General features: G+C 39.2%; 1 protein-coding gene across 1 annotated transcript; it reads left to right on the top strand.

Annotated features, from left to right (window-relative positions):
• The first annotated feature begins 562 nt into the window (after positions 1-562).
• DPPA2 (developmental pluripotency associated 2) lies at positions 563-10,843 on the top strand. The gene is made up of 7 exons (XM_040485023.1): positions 563-595; positions 2,769-2,916; positions 4,789-4,952; positions 5,041-5,094; positions 6,027-6,288; positions 7,851-8,046; positions 10,714-10,843. The coding sequence occupies exons 1-7, from the start codon at positions 563-565 to the stop codon at positions 10,820-10,822; spliced, it is 966 nt and encodes a 321-aa protein (XP_040340957.1). The 3' UTR covers positions 10,823-10,843.
• The last annotated feature ends 8,758 nt before the right edge of the window (positions 10,844-19,601 follow it).

Below are 19,601 nucleotides of genomic sequence, written 5' to 3'. Positions count from 1 at the left end.
TTACTCCCTCCATAATAACATCATTCAATCCAAAATCAATATTGTCCTAGAAATGTTTTAAAAATATATTTTTTGATTCAGTTGCAACTTGTTAGCAAGAATTTGTCACGTCTAGTTTCTCCCACATCTCACCTTAAAATAATAACAAAGATTTTATTCTATTTTTTTTTTTTTAAGTAAACTCTACGTCCAACATCTGGCTTGAACTCATGATCTCAAGATAAAGAGTCACAGGCTCTACCTATGGAGCCAAGCGGCTGCCCCTAAAAATCTTATTTAAAAAAAAAAAAAAATCTTAGGAGTGATATTCATTACCCAACAGCTCAACTGTCACATAATGGACCAAAGGGGAGTGCAAAACTGATGAAATTATTACACTGTCAGATAATGAGGGAGGGGAAGAAGAGGAGGAAGGAAAACCCCCCTCTTCTGGGAAACAGGAAGTAGACAGAGACATTTGCTTATAAAAGGAGAAATCAGGCTGGAAGCCCCCAGGTGAAAAGGAGTGAAGGGCCGGTGAACCAACCTTGCAGGCTTCACCTTCCCCTAAGTATTCCTGGAAATGGCGTACTCGAGTTATGAAAACAGCGCTCAGGTAGGTTTCGTTCCCATAGAATGGATTTTCCTACAGATTCATTTTTCAAAGTCTTTCTAGAGCTTGCTTATGTTTACTTCATGCCATGGGACTTCGTTTCTGAGGGTAAGAAATCTCCATCTTGGAGTCCCTCCTCTTTGTAAGTGGATTATTACTTTTCTTACCCACGATTGTGGCTCTGTGTCTATTTGGGTCAGAGTGACCCAAATACGTTCCCAGGCCAACGTAAGGGATGTATTCTGTAGAAAGACATGTTGCAGCTGGGCAAATGGAAAACCTAAAGAAACAATAAAAAGAATAAAAAGAAAGTGAGAAAGGGTATTGTGGATGGGGTCAGAAAGTGAAGTGACCAATTTGGTTTCTTCCCTTGGGGAGTTTCTCCTACTCCCAAATATTAAGTATACGGATGACCGGCAAGTCATATCGCTGCTTTGAGCCTCTCAGACTCCACTCTCTGGAGTGGAGTAATATTCCCCTAATAACTTTTTTTTGAAGCTGACCAGTGAATGTGCATGGGAGTGCCTTGAAAAAGTGTTACACAAGGGTGTCTGTCTGGGTCAGCTGGTAGAGCGAGAGATCTTTGATCTTGGGGTTCTAAGTTTGAGCCCCACTTTAGGTGTAGATATTACTTAAAAATAAAATCTTGGGGAGTCACTGAGGTGGCTTAGTGGGTTAAGCATCTGACTCTGGCTCAGGTCATGATCTCGCAGTTCCTGGGCTCTGTACTGACAGTTCAGAGTCTGGAGCCTGCTTTGGATTCTGTGTCTCCCTTTCTTTCTGCTCCTCCCCGGTGCGTGTGCTGTCTCTCTCAAAGATAAATAAACATTAAAACAAAAGCTTAACGGTGTTATACATATGCAGGATGAGAGTATGAGCAATGGGAAGCCATTGAATCGGAAATAGGGGGAAGGGCATGGCCCCTTCAGATCTACTTGGCTGTTCTGAGAAGCAAGTATTGCAATGGGACTGGGATGGAGTTTATTCACCTTTGGATCTGAGAGGAAAAGCTCAGTTCAGAAACTTAAGCACATGTTACTCTGACATTGTTCACTTAATTTTTGAGACTCAGTTGCCTAATTTGTAAAGTGAGAATACTGATAAATTATTGTACATGTGCTGTGAAGATTAAGTGAGAGAAATACAGAAAGCACGTAGTGCGGTGCACATGTACTGGACAAAACCGGTAAATGTCACTTCCTTCCTAACTGGGCGTTGGATGTGTTGCTGCGATTGCAGCAGAGAGTAAACTCTCTGGTCGGGTTGAAATAAAGCCAGTATGCCTGGAACTTAGAAAGCTCAGGGGTCTTGAGCTAGAGTGGCAGGCAGGGGTCAGACTACAGAAATTTGTAGGTCATGCGTGGCCGTTTTTGATAAGCCATTGAAGTGTTTGGCACTACTCTTGATTTCGGCTCAGGTCATCATCTCACTGTCTGTCCCCGCTTCTGGCTCCATGCTAAATGGATAACCCACTTAAAAGTCTCTCTCTTCCTCTGCCCCTCCCCTGCGCGCGCGCTCTCTCTCTCTCTCTCTCTCTCTCTCTCTCTCTCTCCTAAAAAAAGAAAAAAAAAAAAAAGGCAGGAGAGCAATCTGCAGAAAGAATGCCGCTTAGAGTAATAGGGAATTATTGCATCTATCAGTGAGAGTTGATGATAGCTGGAATTGGGAATCATCAGGAATCATGATAGAAGATGGGAAGGCAGGAACACATTCCATATAGTTTTAGCAGATAAAATAAAAGTGTTTTAGTGGAGGGAGAGGAAGGCCTGGAGGGAGATGGTTTCCCTAAGCTCAAGACATATCCTTTCATCTACACCCATCTGTACATCTACTTTTGTCCATTTTCTCATTGTTTGTCTGGCATTTATGTATGTATGTATGTATGTATGTATTTATTTATTTATTATTTTAAGTAATCTCTACACCCCATGTAGGACTTGAACTCACAACTCCAAGATCAAGAGCCACATGCACCATGGACTGAGCTAGCCAGGCACCCCTGTTTCTCTTATCTAATAAAGGGTCTGCTAATCAACATCAAATTCAGGGAATCACCATAAGTTTGCTCTCTAGCCACCTACTGGCTTCTGAGTTTCTTATCAATTGTGCTCTGAAAATAAGCAGTTTAGGCATATGGCATCCAATGAGACTCTGTGGTTGACCTTTCCCTTTACAGAATTTCTCCGAGGAGGCATTAGAGGAAGAAACTGTGGTTCTCACATTGGTTCCAGTTAATGAAGAAACTAATGAAGAACATCAGGTGGAACCAAGTGTTTCCTCAACTTCAGAAGTTGGCCTGGAGATGCCTGGGACAAACGATAAAGGTATGAGGACAGTGATTGCTCAGTTTGCTGCTCCCCCAGCTCTGGGAAGCCCAGGGAAAAGATTTCTCCTTTTTTTCCTTAAATCTCACCTTGAGTATCTGTGGTAAGAGAGCTCTCAAACTCCTAGACTTCATTTATTAGGCACCATGACTTGCTCTTAAGACACAAAAATGGGTGTGTGAAGTGCCTTGGACAGAGCATGGTCTTCTAGTCAGCAGACTATGAATTCAAATTCCCAACCTATAGAGCTCAATCTTCTTTCATTTTGGTTAATGCATACTTTAAATACCTCTCGTAAAGACTAAATTGTTTTTTTCCAGCGTCGAGATATAATCAACATCTAACCTTGTATAATCTTAAGGTGTACAATGTGGTGATTGATACACATTTGTATTGCAAAATGATTACCAAAATAAGGTTAACGAGCACGTCTATCACCTCACACAGTTACCTCCCCCCACCCCCACCTTGTGGTGAAAACATTTAAAGATACTCTCAGCAATTTTATTTTATTTAAGTTTTATCTTGAGAGGGAGAGAGAGAATCCCAAGCAGGCTCCGTGCTGTCAGTTTTGGGCTCTATCTCATGAACCATGAGATGACCCACGCCAAAACGAAGGTTAGGCGCTGAACTGACCGTGTCACCCAGGCACCTCTACTCTCAGCAACTTTAAAATATACAGTGTATGGGACAGTTGGGTGGCTCAGGTTATGATCTCAAGGTTCGTGGGTCAAGCCCTGCATTGGGCTCTGTGCTGACAGCTCAGAGCCTGGAGCCTGCTTCAGATTCTTTGTCTCCCTCGCTCTCTGCCCCTCCCCTGCTCAGACTCTGTCTCTCTCTCAAAAATAAATATTAAAAACATTTTTTTAAAACATACAGAATAATATTGTTAACAATAGTCACTATGCTGGGCCCCTGGGTGGCTCAGTTGGTTGAGCATCTGACTCTTGATTTTTGTCTCAGGTCATAATCCCAGGGTTGTGGGATTGGGCCCCATGCAGGACTGTGCACTGAGGGTGGAGCCTGCTGGAGAGTCTCTCTTTTTCTGTTTGTCTCTCTGCCCCTTGCCTCCTCCCCTTCTTGGGCTCTCTGTCTAAAAACAAAATAAATCTAAAAAAAAAAAAAAAAAGAATTAAAAAAACAATAGTCACTATGCTGTACATCAGATCCCCAGAACTTCTGAACATCTTATAACTGAACATTTGTATCCTTTGATCAACATTTCCTCCAATTATTAGTATTTTGCTTGATAAGTACTTAGTGACCAAATACCTAGCAGCTCTTAATGTCATGACCCTTTAAATCTGTTCTTAGTGTTTCACGTAAAAGCATCAAATAAGTATTTTCAGAATGATTTTATTTTCTGGACCAAGAATAAGGACTTCAATGCAAAGTAAACAGTGGCAGGTTACACCTAAGCAGAGTGAGGTGAGATGGGATGCTGACCAGGAAAATGAGGTGGGCAGACAGAATGCAGGACCTTTGTTGGTTGGGTGATTTCTTTGATTTCTCTCAGGACAACTGGTATTTTTGTTCAAAATCTAGACATTTTGGAGTAGCAGTCCAATAAATTGTTCTGTCCAGGTGTTTGTTGATGGCAGTAAAAAGTTGTTGTATGTAATGTAAAAAAACCTAGGATTTGGAATTTCAAAATGTAGGTTTGAGTTCCAGGTCTGCCATTTAATGGAGATGTGACCTTGGGTAAGTCCTTTAATTACAGAATCTATTCCTCTACTTGTAATAGAGGGAAATATATATATATATATATATATATATATATATATTGGGTTATGAGAAATTAGCAACAACTTTGTTAAATTATAATCTTAGAAATATTAAATTGTTACTGCTTTCGTTTCCTTCTTTTTTTAGTTTGTCATCTTCAAATGAATGAACAATTCAAGTCTTGTCCAAAACATAGTTGTTGTAATACACTGATCCTTCCCTTGCCCACCAGTTTGCCTCCAGTTAATAAAGTACGTTGGGACACTTTGCGAAACTGGTGCCAACAATTTAATTTGAGTACCGATGGCCGGGTGAGTACACTGTTGGGAGACTCTGCTGCACAAAGTGTGGAAAGCTTTATCAATTTATAATTTTTATTTCCCCTCTTAATTTCCTTAGAAAATAGATGTTTATCTGAGGCTCCAGAAACATGCTTACTCTGAAATAAATGAGGTGAGTAAGAGGTGTGGTGACAATGTTAAGGTGAGTTCTGACTGTGAATTGTCTCTACTCTCCCACCATCTGTATATGTTGTATATGTAAGGCAAGATTTCTCAGCCAGGGTTATTGACATTTTGGATAAAGGAAATGTTATATATATGATACAAAGGAATATTATTCAGCCATAAAAAGTGAAATCTTGCCATTTGCGATAATATGGGTAGACCTAGAGGGTATTGAGTGAAATAAGTTAGACAGAAAGACAAAGGCCATATGATTTCACTTATATGTGGAATCTTAAAAAACAACCAATCAAAACAAAACAGAAACAGACTCATAGATACAGGGAACGATCTGGAGGTTGCCTGAAGGGAGGGGTGCGGGGGATGGGCAAAATAAGGGATAGGAATTGAAAGGTAGTAACTTCCAGTTATAAAGTAAATAAGACATGGGGATGCAACGTACAGCATAAGGAATATAGTCAGTAATGGAGCAACTTTGTATGGTGACAAATGGTACCTAGACTTAATGGTGATTGCTTGGTAATGTATGTAAATGTTGAATCACTGTGTTGTACACCTGAAACTAATATATTATTGTATGTCAACTCTACTTCAATAATAAAAAAAGAAAAAAGACTTGACATTTGGGGCCAAATAATTTATTTGGTGGGGAGGCTGTCTGCTGCATTTTAGGCCTAAACATCCCTGGCCTCTACCCCCTAAATGTCAGTGGCAAGCCCCTCTGCTTCCCCAACCCCTAGTTTTAACAGTCAATAATTTCTCCTAGAAAACTGCTGCTCTAAGGGAACTAACAATCCTAAATCTTTCCCACACTTATATACATGGGCCAATGTATAAAGAATGATAAAATTAACACAAAACACAAAAATCTTTAGGGCAGTAGCACTTCGCTGAATACTCACCATGAATCACCATTTGCAGAATATTCCTAAAATATCACCAGAGGCCCAATTGCAGTCATGTTCGACAAAATGCAAAATGGCAACCAAGAGAGCAAGGATTCGGAAACGTTGTAAGAAGAGTGAAAGAGAGGAAGGGATTAATATAGTTGAAGTGATAACTTCAGCACAAGAAGGCATGTTGGCAGCGTGGTCAAGAATTGCTGCAAGAGCCAGTCAATCCAAGTCTGCGAATTCACGTCCCATTCCTGTTTCCGTTGAGACTTTTCTCCTGCAAGCCTCTGGTAAGATTAACCTGAAAAAAGTGAGCACTGGAGCCCCCAGCTGGCTTAGTTAGTCAGTAGAGGATGCAACTCTTTGATCTCATGGTCATGAGTTCAAGCTCCATGTTGGGCATGGAGCCTACTTTAAAAAGAAAAAAAAAAAAAAAAAAAAGGTGAGTACTATTCCCTAGAAAGAAGGTTAAAGTTTAGGGGTGCCTGGGTGGCTCAGTCTGAGCCTGACTTTGGCTCAGGCCATAATCTCACTGTTCATGAGTTCAAGCCCCACATTGGGCTCTGTGCTGACAGCTTGGAGCCTGGAACCTGCTTTGGATTCTGTGTCTCCCTCTCTCTCTCTCCCACTTGCTCTCTCTCTCTCTCTCTCTCTCTCTCAAAAATAAAAGAAAATTTTTTTTAAGTTAAATTTAAAATTTTATTAGTCTCATACTGAAAGGTAGTAAAAAGGAAAGAGTTAAAATAATGTAGATTGATATTAGACTTATATATGGATTATCTTTTGGTTGCTAGGTAGCCAAGTTTTACCTGGACCAGTGTCTGAGCTAGGTGATTGAGTGCTTACTTTTTTATCATAAACCAAAGTCTGAGGTGGGAAGAAAGCATAATCTGATAATGTGGTCAGCCACAATCTGAGCCTTCCCCTGTCTTTCCCTTCCTCAAGGCCTTTTTTTTTTCTTAAAATTTTTTTCAATATTTGTTTTCTTTTTGAGAGAGAGAGAGAGAGAGAGAGAGAGAGAGAGCAGAAGGGGCAGAGAGAGAGGGAGACACAGAATCTGAAGCAGGCTTAAGGCTCTGAGCTGTCAGCACAGAGCCTGACCTGGGGCTCGAACCCACAGACCTCGAGATGATGACCTGAGCCGAAGTTAGATGCTCAACTAACTGATCTACCCAGGTGGCCCTGTTCCTTGGACTTTTAAACAAAGATCTTTTTGCCTGTTTTGTGTTGTTGAGGAAGTACAGTATAATAGTTGGGCAAATGGGCTTTGAATCAGAATATCTAGATCCATGTCATGGTTCTGGGAAAATTGTAATATTTAACACGATAAGCTTCAGTTACCTCACCTGTAAATAAAAGTAAATAGAAGGTCAATATGAATAATCTTCTTAAGAATAGATGTATTCGTACATGTAAACCACTTAGCAAAATCTTAGACACAAAGCAACCATTCGAAAATATTAATTGTGCCTGGGTGGCCTAGTTGGTTAAGCATCCAACTTTGGCTCAGGTCATGATCTTGCAGTTCATGAGTTGGGCTCTTGGCTGACAGCTTGTAGTCTGGAGCCTGCTTCAGATTCTGTGTCTCCCTCTCTCTCCCTCTCTCTGCCCCTCTCCCACTCGTACTCAGTCTCTCTCTTTCAAAAATAAAATAAAACATTAATTTTTTTTTAAGTTAATTGTCATCCCTTGTGCTACGTAATTTGTGAAGTTAGATTATAGTGTCTTTGGTGGACATTTTTTCATGCTTTTCATTCAGTTGAGTCATCAACAGAATATAAGAGCAAAACCCAGAGTGATGTTCTGAGACCTTGGATTAGCTGTTTATATTTGCTTCTCTTTCCATCCTCAGGTGTCAGGTGGTGTGTGGTCCATGGCAGACCTCTCTTGGCAGACACAAAAGGTTGGGTTCGCCTGCAGTTTCATGCAGGTCAGGCCTGGGTGCCTGACACCCCCAAGAGGATGATTTCTCTCTTCCTGTTGCCCGCCTGTACTTTCCCATCCCCGGGCCTTGAAGATAATATGTTATGCCCTGAATGTGCTAAGAGGTAACCCTTAAGTATTTTTCTAAGTCTGACACACAGAAAAGGAGATGTCTAGATGGGTTTCTGAATAATTTAGTAGGAGAAGGTGGAGGGCCAATATATTATTTTCTTCATTTGCTATATAGATTAGGCAAAAATAGGAAGCAAAAAACATAGTAATGGATTAGAACTCAGATAAATATGGCTTCTTAGAAATCTGAACAAAGTATCCAAGTTGGGACCTTAACTGCCTCCATTTTAGAGATGTATTTTAAGGGAAAAAAAAAGATGTTAAGAATTCACCACATGTCAGATACCTCACTTGTGTATACACAAATATGTAGGACAAAATCCATGTAGCACGCTTGAATGAAAAAGAGTAACGGAGACTGTGAAAATGTATGGGTAGTTATCAGGGAAATGCAAGTCAAAACTACCATGAGATATCACCTCACACTGGTCAGAGTGGCTAAAATGAACAAATCAGGACGCTATAGATGCTGGAGAGGATGTGGAGAAATGGGAACCCTCTTGCACTGTTGGTGGGAATGCAAACTGGTGCAGCCACTCTGGAAAACTGTGGAGGTTCCTCAAAAAATTAAAAATAGAACTACCCTATGACCCAGCAATAGCACTGCTAGGAACCTACCCAAAGGATACAGGAGTGCTGGTGCACAGGGGCACATGTACCCCAATGTTTATAGCAGCACTCTCAACAATAGCCAAATTATGGAAAGAGCCTAATGTCCATCAACTGACGAATGGATAAAGAAGATGTGGCTTATATATACAATAGAATACTACTTGGCAATGAGAAAGAATGAAATCTGGCCATTTGCAGCAACGTGGATGGAACTGGAGGGTGTTATGCTAAGTGAAATAAGCCAGGCAGAGAAAGACAGATACCATATGTTTTTACTCATATGTGTATCTTGAGAAACTTAACAGGAGACCATGGGGGAGGAGGAGGGGGAAAAAAGAGTTATAGAGAGGGAGGGAGGCAAACCATAAGAGACTCTTAAGGACTGAGAACAAACTAAGGGTAGATGGGGGGAGGGGGAGAGGGGAAAGTGGGTGATGGGCAGGGAGGAAGGCACTTGTTGGAATGAGCACTGGGTGTTGTATTGAAACCAATTTGACAATAAATTATATTTAAAAAAAAAGAAAAAGAAAATGTATGGGTAGTACCTACATTGGAGTAGCTTAGGGAAACTTCCCAAGGGATTACATGTACTGAGGAAGAGTTTACCAGTTGGAAAGTAATAATTAGGGCAAACCCCTCATCCAAATACATAGAACTGAAAGAATATGACATACTGAGAAATGGCAAATAGGTCAATATGATTGAAGCTTATATTGACAAAAAAGTCTGCGAAGGGGAGGAGCAGATCATTGTTACTTTTATATCTATATATAAGGTTTCATGTTATCTTGTGGGTTGTAATTTCTTAGTCACTTCTATGACATAGACTCCTTTGAGAATATAACTACCTACTCACCACCCAGAGAAATATATATTGGATACACATAAGCTCTGCTTTAGATTTTATATAGACTGTAGAACTCCTAATGTTGATCTAGGAGTAAAAAATTCAGCTTTTGACAATGGAGCTGGATGGAGGTGATATGAGAAAAGAAAACTAAGGGTTTTTTTAGGAAGTGAATTGAAATCTTGCAACAGAAACTAAATTTGAAGGTAAGAGATTACTATAATAATTCTGGAAAGACAGAATCTATGAGCCTGGCAAAGAATTTAAAGTATAATGGAACAAATATCAGAAATGTAGGAGTAGAGGGAACAGTTGTTGTCTTACTAGATGAAAAGATAGAAAAGTCCAGTTCAGTGGCAAAGGACGGAATACATGGGTCATGCTGGCCATGGGTCTAGAGTTCTGGGAGACATGTAGGCTAGAAAGAAACACATTTGGGAGTCTTTAGCATATAAATTGTGCATGGGAGTATGTAGTGGAAAGAACCCAAAAGAGAATCAGCATGTCAATGGCAGGTGAGCAATGGAGACTGAAGTACAGGTAGAGGCTGAAAGGTAAGTTAAAAGAAAGCAATGGACAAAGAGTTTCAGAAGGAAATGGCCGGCAGTGAGATGGCCATGTAAGACTATGGTTAATGCACTGCTGTTGGGAATGTCAATTTAGGATACCATTGGTGGCCTTTTTGAGAGTATGTTGAGAGAGTCAATAGAAACAGAATAGGGTAGTTACAAATTGGAGTAGAACATGTGAAGAACATAGGAACAGGACATATTAATAATCTGTTCTACCTGAGCTGAGAATGAGATAGTAGTTGAGGCAGCAATATCAAGGGAGCTCGTTTGCTTCCTTCCTTCTTCTTTCCTTCTTTCTTCCTTCCTCTCTTTTGCTTCTTCTTTATTTATAAATGGGAAAACCATGTGATCAAGTGTGAAGAGAAAAGGGGATGTGGGAAGAAGGTACAAGAAAAAAAGGGAACGTGTAAATGTAAAGAAGTGGAACATGGAACCGATTGTAGTGTATAGGATATGTGCCCTGATGTTAAGTGAACAATCCTTCCTTTCTTTACCATGTAAAATCTTACGTGGTAGGGCAAACTACTAAGAAATGCCAGAAGTGGATTCCTGCTTTATTGTGGTTGGTATAGAATGGTCTATCTTATTGTAACAAATTTTCAAAATTCTTTTTCTAACTTTCTTTATAGGAATAAGAAGATAATGAAAAGATTAATTGCAATGGGGAAGGAGAGGCGACGTGGCTTGAATACATCAACATCTTTCCCTTTGAGTGGGCCATATCTTAATAAAGAATAAATGGTGGAGATCCTGTGGCTACTATTGATTTTCATCCCAGTGACTGTCCTGCTCTGTCCTGACCATCCTCAGTGTTGCCTGAGGCCTTGGGCACAGATGTGAGTGTCTAGATTCTGTGCTTGAGGTTTGCCAAGACGTGACTGCTACTGCTACTTCAAGTATTTAGTTATATAGAATATAACTTAGTTCTGTTTTCATTCATAGGTTTTTAAAGTAGTTTTAGGCTTTCAGAAAAAATAGAGCAGAAAGTACAGAATGAAATACTGCCTCAACTCCTTCCCCTGCTACCAAAATCCTTCACCAGAGTGATGCAGGTGTGAACCTACATTGACTTGTCATTATCATGCAAAGCCCATGGCTTACAAGAGGATTCACTTTTTGTGTTGTACAGTCTATGGGTTTTGACAAGTGTATAATGACCACCTACATCCACCATTATGGTGTCATCAAAATAGTTTCGCTACTCTAAAACTTTCATGTTCTATCTACTCAGTAGTCTCTTACCATCAACCCCTGACCACTGATCTTTTTACTGTCTCCATGGCTTTGCCTTTTCTAGAATGTTATGTATTTGGAATCATAAGAAGCCTTTTCAAATTAACTTCTTTCACAGCAATGTGCATTTAAGTTTCCTCCTTTTCATGACTTGATAGCCTACTTCTTTTTGGTGCAGAATATTCCATTGCCTGCATGTAACTTAGTTTGGTTATTCATTCACATATTAAAAGTCATCTTGGCTGCTTCCAACTTTTGCAAGTTATGAATAAAGCTTCTTTATTGTGTGCAGGTTTTTGTATGGGTATACCCTTTCTACTTATTTAGGTAAGTACCAAAAAGCATGATTGCTGGATCATGTGGTAAAAGTATGTTTAGTTTTGTAAGAAACTGTCAAACTGTCTCCCAAAATGGCTGTACCATTTTGCATTCCTACCAGGAACGATTGAGAGTTCTTGTTGCTCCACATCCTCACCAGCATTTGGTGGTGTCAGTGCTTTGGATTTTGGCCATTCTGATGGGTGCGTAGAAGCATCTCATTGCTTTAACCTGCAGTTTCCTAATGACCTGACATGTTCAGCACCATTTCATGTGCTTATTTGTCATCTATATATCTTCAGTGAGGTTATCTATTCAGAGGTTTTTGCCCATTGTTTTTCATCTGGTTCATTTTCTTATTGTCGGGTTTTAAGAATTCTTTTATATTTTGAATGGTAGCCTTTTATTGGATAAGTATTTTGCAAATATTTTTCCCAGACTGACTTGTTTTCTCATGCTCTTAATTAATTTGTATATTTAGATTATTGCTGTTGCCATAGATGGATTAAAATCTGTGTTTGTTTTCATCTCCCTTTTTTATGTGTTATATAAGTAATGATCAACAAGCTCTTAAGGCTATATTGTTACTATTGCAATCTTTTTAATTTTTTTTAACGTTTATTTATTTTTGAGACAGAGAGAGACAGAGCATGAATGGGGGAGGGTCAGAGAGAGGGAGATACAGAATCTGAAACAGGCTCCAGGTTCTGAGCTGTCAGCACAGAGCCCGACACGGGGCTCGAACTCACGGACCGTGAGATCATGACCTGAGCTGAAGTCGGCCGCTTAACCGACTGAGCCACCCAGGCACCCTACTATTGCAATCTTTTTAAATAATGGAGTATACTTAACATAAAATGTTAGTTTCAGGTGTACAACATAATGATTTGACAATTATATACATGACAAAATGCTCACTAGCGTGAGTGTAGTCCCCATCTGTCACTATTCAAAGTTATTTCAATATTACTGACTATATTCCCTATGCTGTACTTTCCTCCCCTGTGATTTTTTTAATATAAGTGAAAGTTTGTACCTCTTAATACCCCTAAATCCTCTTATTTTGTCTATCTCCCCACCCTCACCCCTCTGACAACCACCAGTTTGTTCTCTATGTCTGTTTCTGTTTGTTTTGTTTTTTAGACTCTATATATAAGAGAATTTTATGTGTCTTATTTCATTTAGCACAGATATTTTTTATGGCTGAGTAATATTCCATTGTGTGTGTGTGTGTGTGTGTGTGTGTGTGTGTGTGTGTGTACCTGTGTGTGTATACATATATACACTATATCTTTATCCATTCACCTTCCGATGGACACTTGGGTTACTTCCATATCTTGGCTATTGTAAATAATGTTTCAGTGAACATAGAGGTGAATATATCTTTTTTTTTTTAAAGTTTATTTCTTGATCCAAGGTTTTTGGTTTTTTTACGTTCATATATTTTGAGATAGAGAGAGACAGAACCAGCAGGGGAGGGGCAGAGTGAGAGGGAGACGGGATCCAAAGTAAGCTCCCTGCTGATAGCAGAGAGCCTGATGCAGGGCTCAAACTCATGAACCATGAGATCATGACCTGAGCCAAAGTCAGATGCTTAACTGACTGAGCCACACAGGTGCCCCACACGTAGATCTTTTCCAATTAGTGTTTCCATTTTCTTTGGTATGGTAATTTTATTTATTTATTTTTAAAAGTTTTTTTTTACATTTTTAATTTTTATTTTTGAGATACAGAGTGTGAGTGGGGGCAGGGCAGAGAGAGAGGGAGACAATCTGAAGCAGACTCCAGGCTCCTAACTGTCAGCACAGAGCCCGATGTGGGGCTTGAACTCATGAACTGTGAAATCATGACCTGAGCTGAAGTCGGACACTCAACTGACTGAGCCAGCCAGGCACCCCATGGTAATTTTATTTTTAATTTTTTGAGGAAACTTCATACTCTTCCATAGTGGCTGCATCAATTTACATTTCTACCAACAGGACACACTTAATTAGAATAGTCAAAATCCAAAGCACTATATAATCCAGTATACCCTCAAACAAAATACTGATTTAACAAGCTGAACTCAACAGCATATTAAAAGGATTATACCCTATCAAGTGGGATTTATCCCTGCAATATAAGGGTGGCTCAACATAAAAATCAATGTAATATACCTATTAATAGAATAAAGAAAACACTAAGATGAAAAAGGCATTTAACAAAGTCTAACACCCCTTTACGATGAAAACATTCAATAAGGCAAGACATAGAAGGAAACCTCAATATAACAGGTCATATAGGAAAAGCCCATAATTAATATACTCAGTGATAGAGGGCTTAGGTTTTTCTTCTAAAGTTAGGAACAAGAATGCCCATTTTCACCACTTTAATTCAATGTGGTACTGGACAATTTAGCCAGAGAAATCAGACAAGAAAAAAAAAATCCTCTAGATTTATTAGAATAAAGTCATATGCATTGGAAAGGCAGAGGTAAAACTATGCACAGGTGACATATTACATAGAAAACTCAACTTCCCTCAAAAAACTCCTAAAGCTAATTAACAAATTCAGCAAAATTTCAAAATATAAAAATCCTCATAAGGTATCAGTTGTATTCTTATGTATCAGCAGTGCTGATCTGAAAATGAAGTTAAAATGATTCCATTTACATTAGTATCAAAAATAGTACGAACTGGGGTGTCTGGCTGGGTCAGCCAGTAGAGCATGCGACTCAGTCTACGGGCTGTGAGTTCAAGCTCCACGTTGGGTGTGGAGATTACTTAAAATCTTGGGGTGCCTGGGTGGCTCAGTTGGTTAAGCACCTGACTCAGGTCATGAACTCACGGTTCGTGAGTTTAAGCCCCATGTCAGGCTCTGTGCTTACGGCACAGAGCCTGCTTGGGATTCTCTCCATCTCTGTCTGCCCCTCCCCTGCTTGCTCTCTCTTTCAAAATAAATAAATAAATAAACTTAAAAATAAAATAAAATCTTTAAAAAAATAAATAGTACAAACAAAGGGATAAACTTAAGAAAGTATAAGACTTGTACATTGAAGACTGCAAAACATTGCTAACCTTACTTTTCCCTCTTAGTTCATTAATGTGGTAAAATACACTGATCAATTTCAAATGTAGAAACACTTGTAGTTTTCTATTGCTAGCTTATAATGATACATTTTGTTATTACATTTTATATTTGCTATTACATTTTATATTACATTATATATTTTATTTGAAAACTTTTGCTCTAAAAAAAAGTTGAAAGAATAGAAACAATTCACTATTTGTTAGTATTTTTGCCACATTTGATAAAAGTTCTTTTCATTTGTTTTTGACTAGTTACTCTGCCAGATTAAGTAAGCAGACACACTCTTGCCCCTAAACACTTCAGCATGCGACTTCTGAAAATAAGGACATTCTTTTAATCACAGTACCATTATCAAACCTAAGAAACAGTCATTACATAATAACATAAAATATCTAGTTTGTATTCAAATATGCTTAGTTTTCCCCAAAATACGTTTTGTACTTGTCTTTTAAAAATCCAGGATTCAGGGGCGCCTGGGTGGCGTAGTTGGTTAAGCGTCCGACTTCAGCCAGGTCACGATCTCGCGGTCCGTGGGTTCGAGCCCCGCGTCAGGCTCTGGGCTGATGGCTCAGAGCCTGGAGCCTGTTTCCGATTCTGTGTCTCCCTCTCTCTCTGCCCCTCCCCCGTTCATGCTCTGTCTCTCTCTGTCCCAGAAATAAATAAAAGTTGAAAAAAAAAATTAAAAAAAAAAATCCAGGGTTCAGGGGCACCTGAGTGGCTCAGTTGGTTAAGCAGCCAACTCTTGATTTCTGCTCAGACTGGTGCGTTTGAGCCCCATGTCATGTTGCATGCTGATAGTGCAGAACCTGCCTGGAATTTTTTCTCTGCCCCTACCTGCTCATTCTCTCTCTCAAAATAAATAAATAAACTTAAAAAAAAAAAAAAAGTCCAGGATTCATGGGGCTCACCTGGCTGGCTCAGTCAGAAGAGCATGCAACTCTTGATCTCGAGGTTGTGAGTTCAAGCTCTAGATGGGGTGTAGAGATTACTTAAATAAATAAAATTAAAAAAAATAGAAATCCAGGATTCAATTGAGTTTCAAGTATTTAAAACAATTTTTTTAATGTTTTATTTATTTTTGAGACAGAGAGACACAGAGCATGAGCAGGGGAGGGGCAGAGAGAGAGGGAGACACAGAATCTGAAGCAGGCTCCAGGCTCCGAGCTGTCAGCACAGAGCCCAACGCGGGGCTCAAACTCACAAACCGCAAGGTCATGACCCCTGAGCCGAAGTCAGACACTTTACCGACTGAGCCACCCAGGCGCCCCTCAGGTATTTTTTGTTTTTTTAAATATAATTATTGTCAAGTTAGCTAACTTACAGTGTATACAAGGTGCTCGTGGCTTTGGGGGTAGATTCATCCCTTACATACAATATCCAGTGCTCATCCCAGCAAGTGCCCTTCTCAATGCCCATCACCCATATTCTCTCCCTACTCCCCCCAACCCTCAGTTCGTTTTCTGTATTTAAGAGTCTCTTATGGTTTGCATCCCTCTCTGTTTGAAACTATTTTTTTACCATTCCTTTCCCCCATGGTCTTCTGTTAAGTTTCTCAAGATGCACATATGAGTGAAAACATGATATCTGTCTTTCTCTGACTGACTTATTTCATTTAGCATAATACCCTCCAGTTCCATCCACATTGCCATTGGCAATAGCAGGATTTCATTCTTTCTCATTGCCAAGTAGTATTTCATTGTATATATAAACCACAGCTTCTTTATCCATTCATCAGTTGATAGACATTTGGGCTCTTTCCGTAATATGGCTATTGTTGAAAGCACTGCTATAAACATTGGGGTACATGTGCCCCTATGAATCAGCACTCCTATATCCTTTGAGTAGATTCCTAGCAGTGCTATTGCTGGGTCATAATTCTATTTTTTAGAGTTTTAGGCATTCTATTTGATTATAATATCTATTTCCTTTTAATCAAGAAAGATTTATTTTTTTTTAAATACTAACATTTTTTAATTTAATTTTTTTTAATTTACATTCAAATTAGTTAGTGTATAGTGCAAAAATGATTTCAGGAGTAGATTCCTTAATGCCCTTTACCCATTTAGCCCATCCCCCCTCCCACATCCCCTCCAGTAACCTTCTGTTTGTTCTCCATATTTATGAGTCTCTTATGCTTTGTCCCCCTCCCTGTTTTTATATTATTTTTGTTTCCCTTCCCTTATGTTCATCTGTTTTGTCTCTTAAAGTCCTCATATGAGTGAAGTCATATGATTTTTGTCTTTCTCTGACTGACTAATTTCACTTAGCATAATACCCTCCAGTTGCATCCACGTAGTTGCAAATGGCAAGATTTCATTCTTTTTGATTGCTGAGTAATACTCCATTGTACATATATACCACATCTTCTTTATCCATTCATCAATCGATGGACATTTGGGCTCTTTCCATACTTTGGCTATTGTTGATAGTGCTGCTATAAACATTGGGGTGCATGTGTCCCTTCAAAACAGCATACCTATATCCCTTGGATAAATGCCTAGTAGTGCAGTTGCTGGGTCATAGGGTAGTTTTATTTTTAGTTTTTTGAGGAACCTCTATACTGTTTTCCACAGTGGCTGCACCAGCTTGTATTCCCATAAAAATATTAACTTTTTGAAGAGAAAAGGTCAGTTTTCTTGTACAATATACCACATTCTGGGTTGTTTGTTTCCTCATGGTGTTCTTTGAGTAATTCTCTGTATTTCCTATAAACTCAAAATTAAAACTAGAAGTTTGATTTGATTCAGATAAAACATTTTGGCAAGAATACTTCATAAGATTGAGGATTTCAGACCACATTGCATGAGAAGGTACGTAATTCAGATTATTTCATCATTAAAAATGTTATCACATTATAAAAATGATGACAACCAGGGGTGCCTGGGTCTGTTAAGTGTCCATCTATGGCTCAGGTTATGATCTCATCATTGGTGGGTATAAAAGTGATGACCACCAGATTTCTCTAAGGTCTAGGGGCAGTTTTCACTTTGGAATTTGTAACTATTCTGTAGGGTGATACCCTGATACCATGTGACTATCTTGCCCTTTCTTGGAAACTCTTTACCCAATGAATTTCAGCATCCAAATGTCACTGGTGGGTACCTTTCCTGCCTTTGTGCTGACCTCTGTTCTTCAATCAATAAAGAATTTATTTATTTTGTTTTATTTTTCTTAAGTGTATTTTTATATATTTTGAGAGAGAGAGGAGCGCTCAAGTGCGTACACACACCAGTGGAGGAGGGGCAGAGAGAGAAAGAGAGAGAATTCCAGGCAGGCTCTGCAATGTCCGTGCAGCACCCGCAGAGCCCCATGTGGAGCTCAAACTCACAACCAGGAGATGATGACTGCAAGATCATGACCTGAGCTGAAGTTGGAAGCTTAACCAACTGAAACACCCAGGTGCCCCCAGTCAAGAAAGAATTTAGAGCCAAGCTCTCAAGTAAGCAAGAATTTACTAGCAATGAAAGGGAAAGTACACTCTCAAGATGGGAGAGTGGGCAGGTCCAGAAGTGGCAGCCGCACCAGGGTTAGGGCCATCTTTTCTTTTTGTGTTTGCATAGGTTATGGGTCATAGCTAGAGTTGTCTCTGACTGACGTTGTTTCCAATCATCTAAGGGACTCTCCTACCGGTGAGGGTGGCAGGATTTGGCCACATAGGGTTCTTGTTGGAACTCTCCTTACAGTGAGAATAAGAAGGTGTGGAAACTGCAGTGTAAATGTATTATAATGAAGCTATAGTGTGGAAACTGCAATGTATATGTATTATTGTAGGGCAGTGGTTATAGGGAAGGTCCTATTCATGCTCCCTTGTGCTTTTTCTAGTTGTTTGTATTCTAGGGAATGGTTGGTGGTTTCTCAATTTTTATCTTTTTAATGGTCAGAAAGTCCCTTTCCCTGCTCATTATCTAGCTAATTGTCAACTCTTATCAGAATAGTCATTCATATCTGAATCAATTATTACTTTGATGGTTGCAAAATCTTTTCAGTCTTTATTCATTTTTTAGCTGACATTTGATTGTAAAGAGAAGTTTCATTTTCTTCGTTGAGTGTATTTAAATTTATTTTTTTATTTTAAAATCATTTTTAAATTTAACTTTTAGTTATGTGCCATGACCAATAAATATATATTTCAAAGTTTATTTATTTGTTTATTTTTAGTAATCTTTACACCTAGCATAGGGCTGGAACTCAGGACTCTGAGATCAAGAGTCACATGCTCTGAATGAGCCAGCCAGGCATCTCCCAATTAAGATTGTTATGATGCATTAAGATACTCTTGGATTCAATGAGGTTTTTTTTTTTTGGAAAAAAAATTTTTTTTATGTTTATTTATTTATGAGACAAAGAGAGACAGAGCATAAGTGGGGGAGGGATAGAGAGAGAGGGAGACACAGAATCCGAAGCAGGCTCCAGGCTCCGAGCTGTCAGCACAGAGCCCGATGTGGGGCTCGAACTCAAAAACTGTGAGATCATGACCTGAGCTGAAGTCAGTTGCTCAACAGACTGAACCACCCAGGTGTCCCTCAGTGAACTTATATTTTATTTAATTGTTGTATTACATGAGTGATTTTTTTTTTTACATACTGATTTAACTGGTTTTATAGATTATACTAATCTCATTAACCGTTTGGAAATGTAGGGACACCTGGGTGGCTCAGTCAGTTGAGCAACTAACTCTTGATTTCTGCTCTGGTCATGATCCCAGGGTTGAGGGATAGAGCCCTGTGTGGGGCTCTGTGCTGGGTGTGGAGCCTACTTGAGATTCTCTCCTATCTCTCTCTCTCTCTCTCTCAAATTAAAAACAATAATAAAAAAAACAGTTTGGAAATGTAATCTCCTATTTATTTTATGGAAAACATTGTTTAATAAGGGAATAATTTAATACTTGAAAGTTTAT

This window comes from Herpailurus yagouaroundi, unplaced genomic scaffold (assembly GCF_014898765.1).
Source record: "Herpailurus yagouaroundi ecotype Mexico unplaced genomic scaffold, PumYag 162, whole genome shotgun sequence".
In the NCBI taxonomy this organism is placed as follows: Eukaryota; Metazoa; Chordata; class Mammalia; order Carnivora; family Felidae; genus Herpailurus; species Herpailurus yagouaroundi.
The sequence above is the reverse complement of the archived record's forward strand: the minus strand, read 5'-3'. Positions and strand labels throughout refer to the sequence as shown.

Excerpts from the sequence above, each read along its gene's own strand:
- DPPA2 (XM_040485023.1), top strand. The coding sequence starts at position 563 with ATGGCGTACTCGAGTTATGAAAACAGCGCTCAG. Across the intron at positions 596-2,768 it reads GTTATGAAAACAGCGCTCAG|AATTTCTCCGAGGAGGCATT; the intron begins GTAGGTTTCGTT and ends TTCCCTTTACAG. Across the intron at positions 6,289-7,850 it reads TTTTCTCCTGCAAGCCTCTG|GTGTCAGGTGGTGTGTGGTC; the intron begins GTAAGATTAACC and ends TTCCATCCTCAG.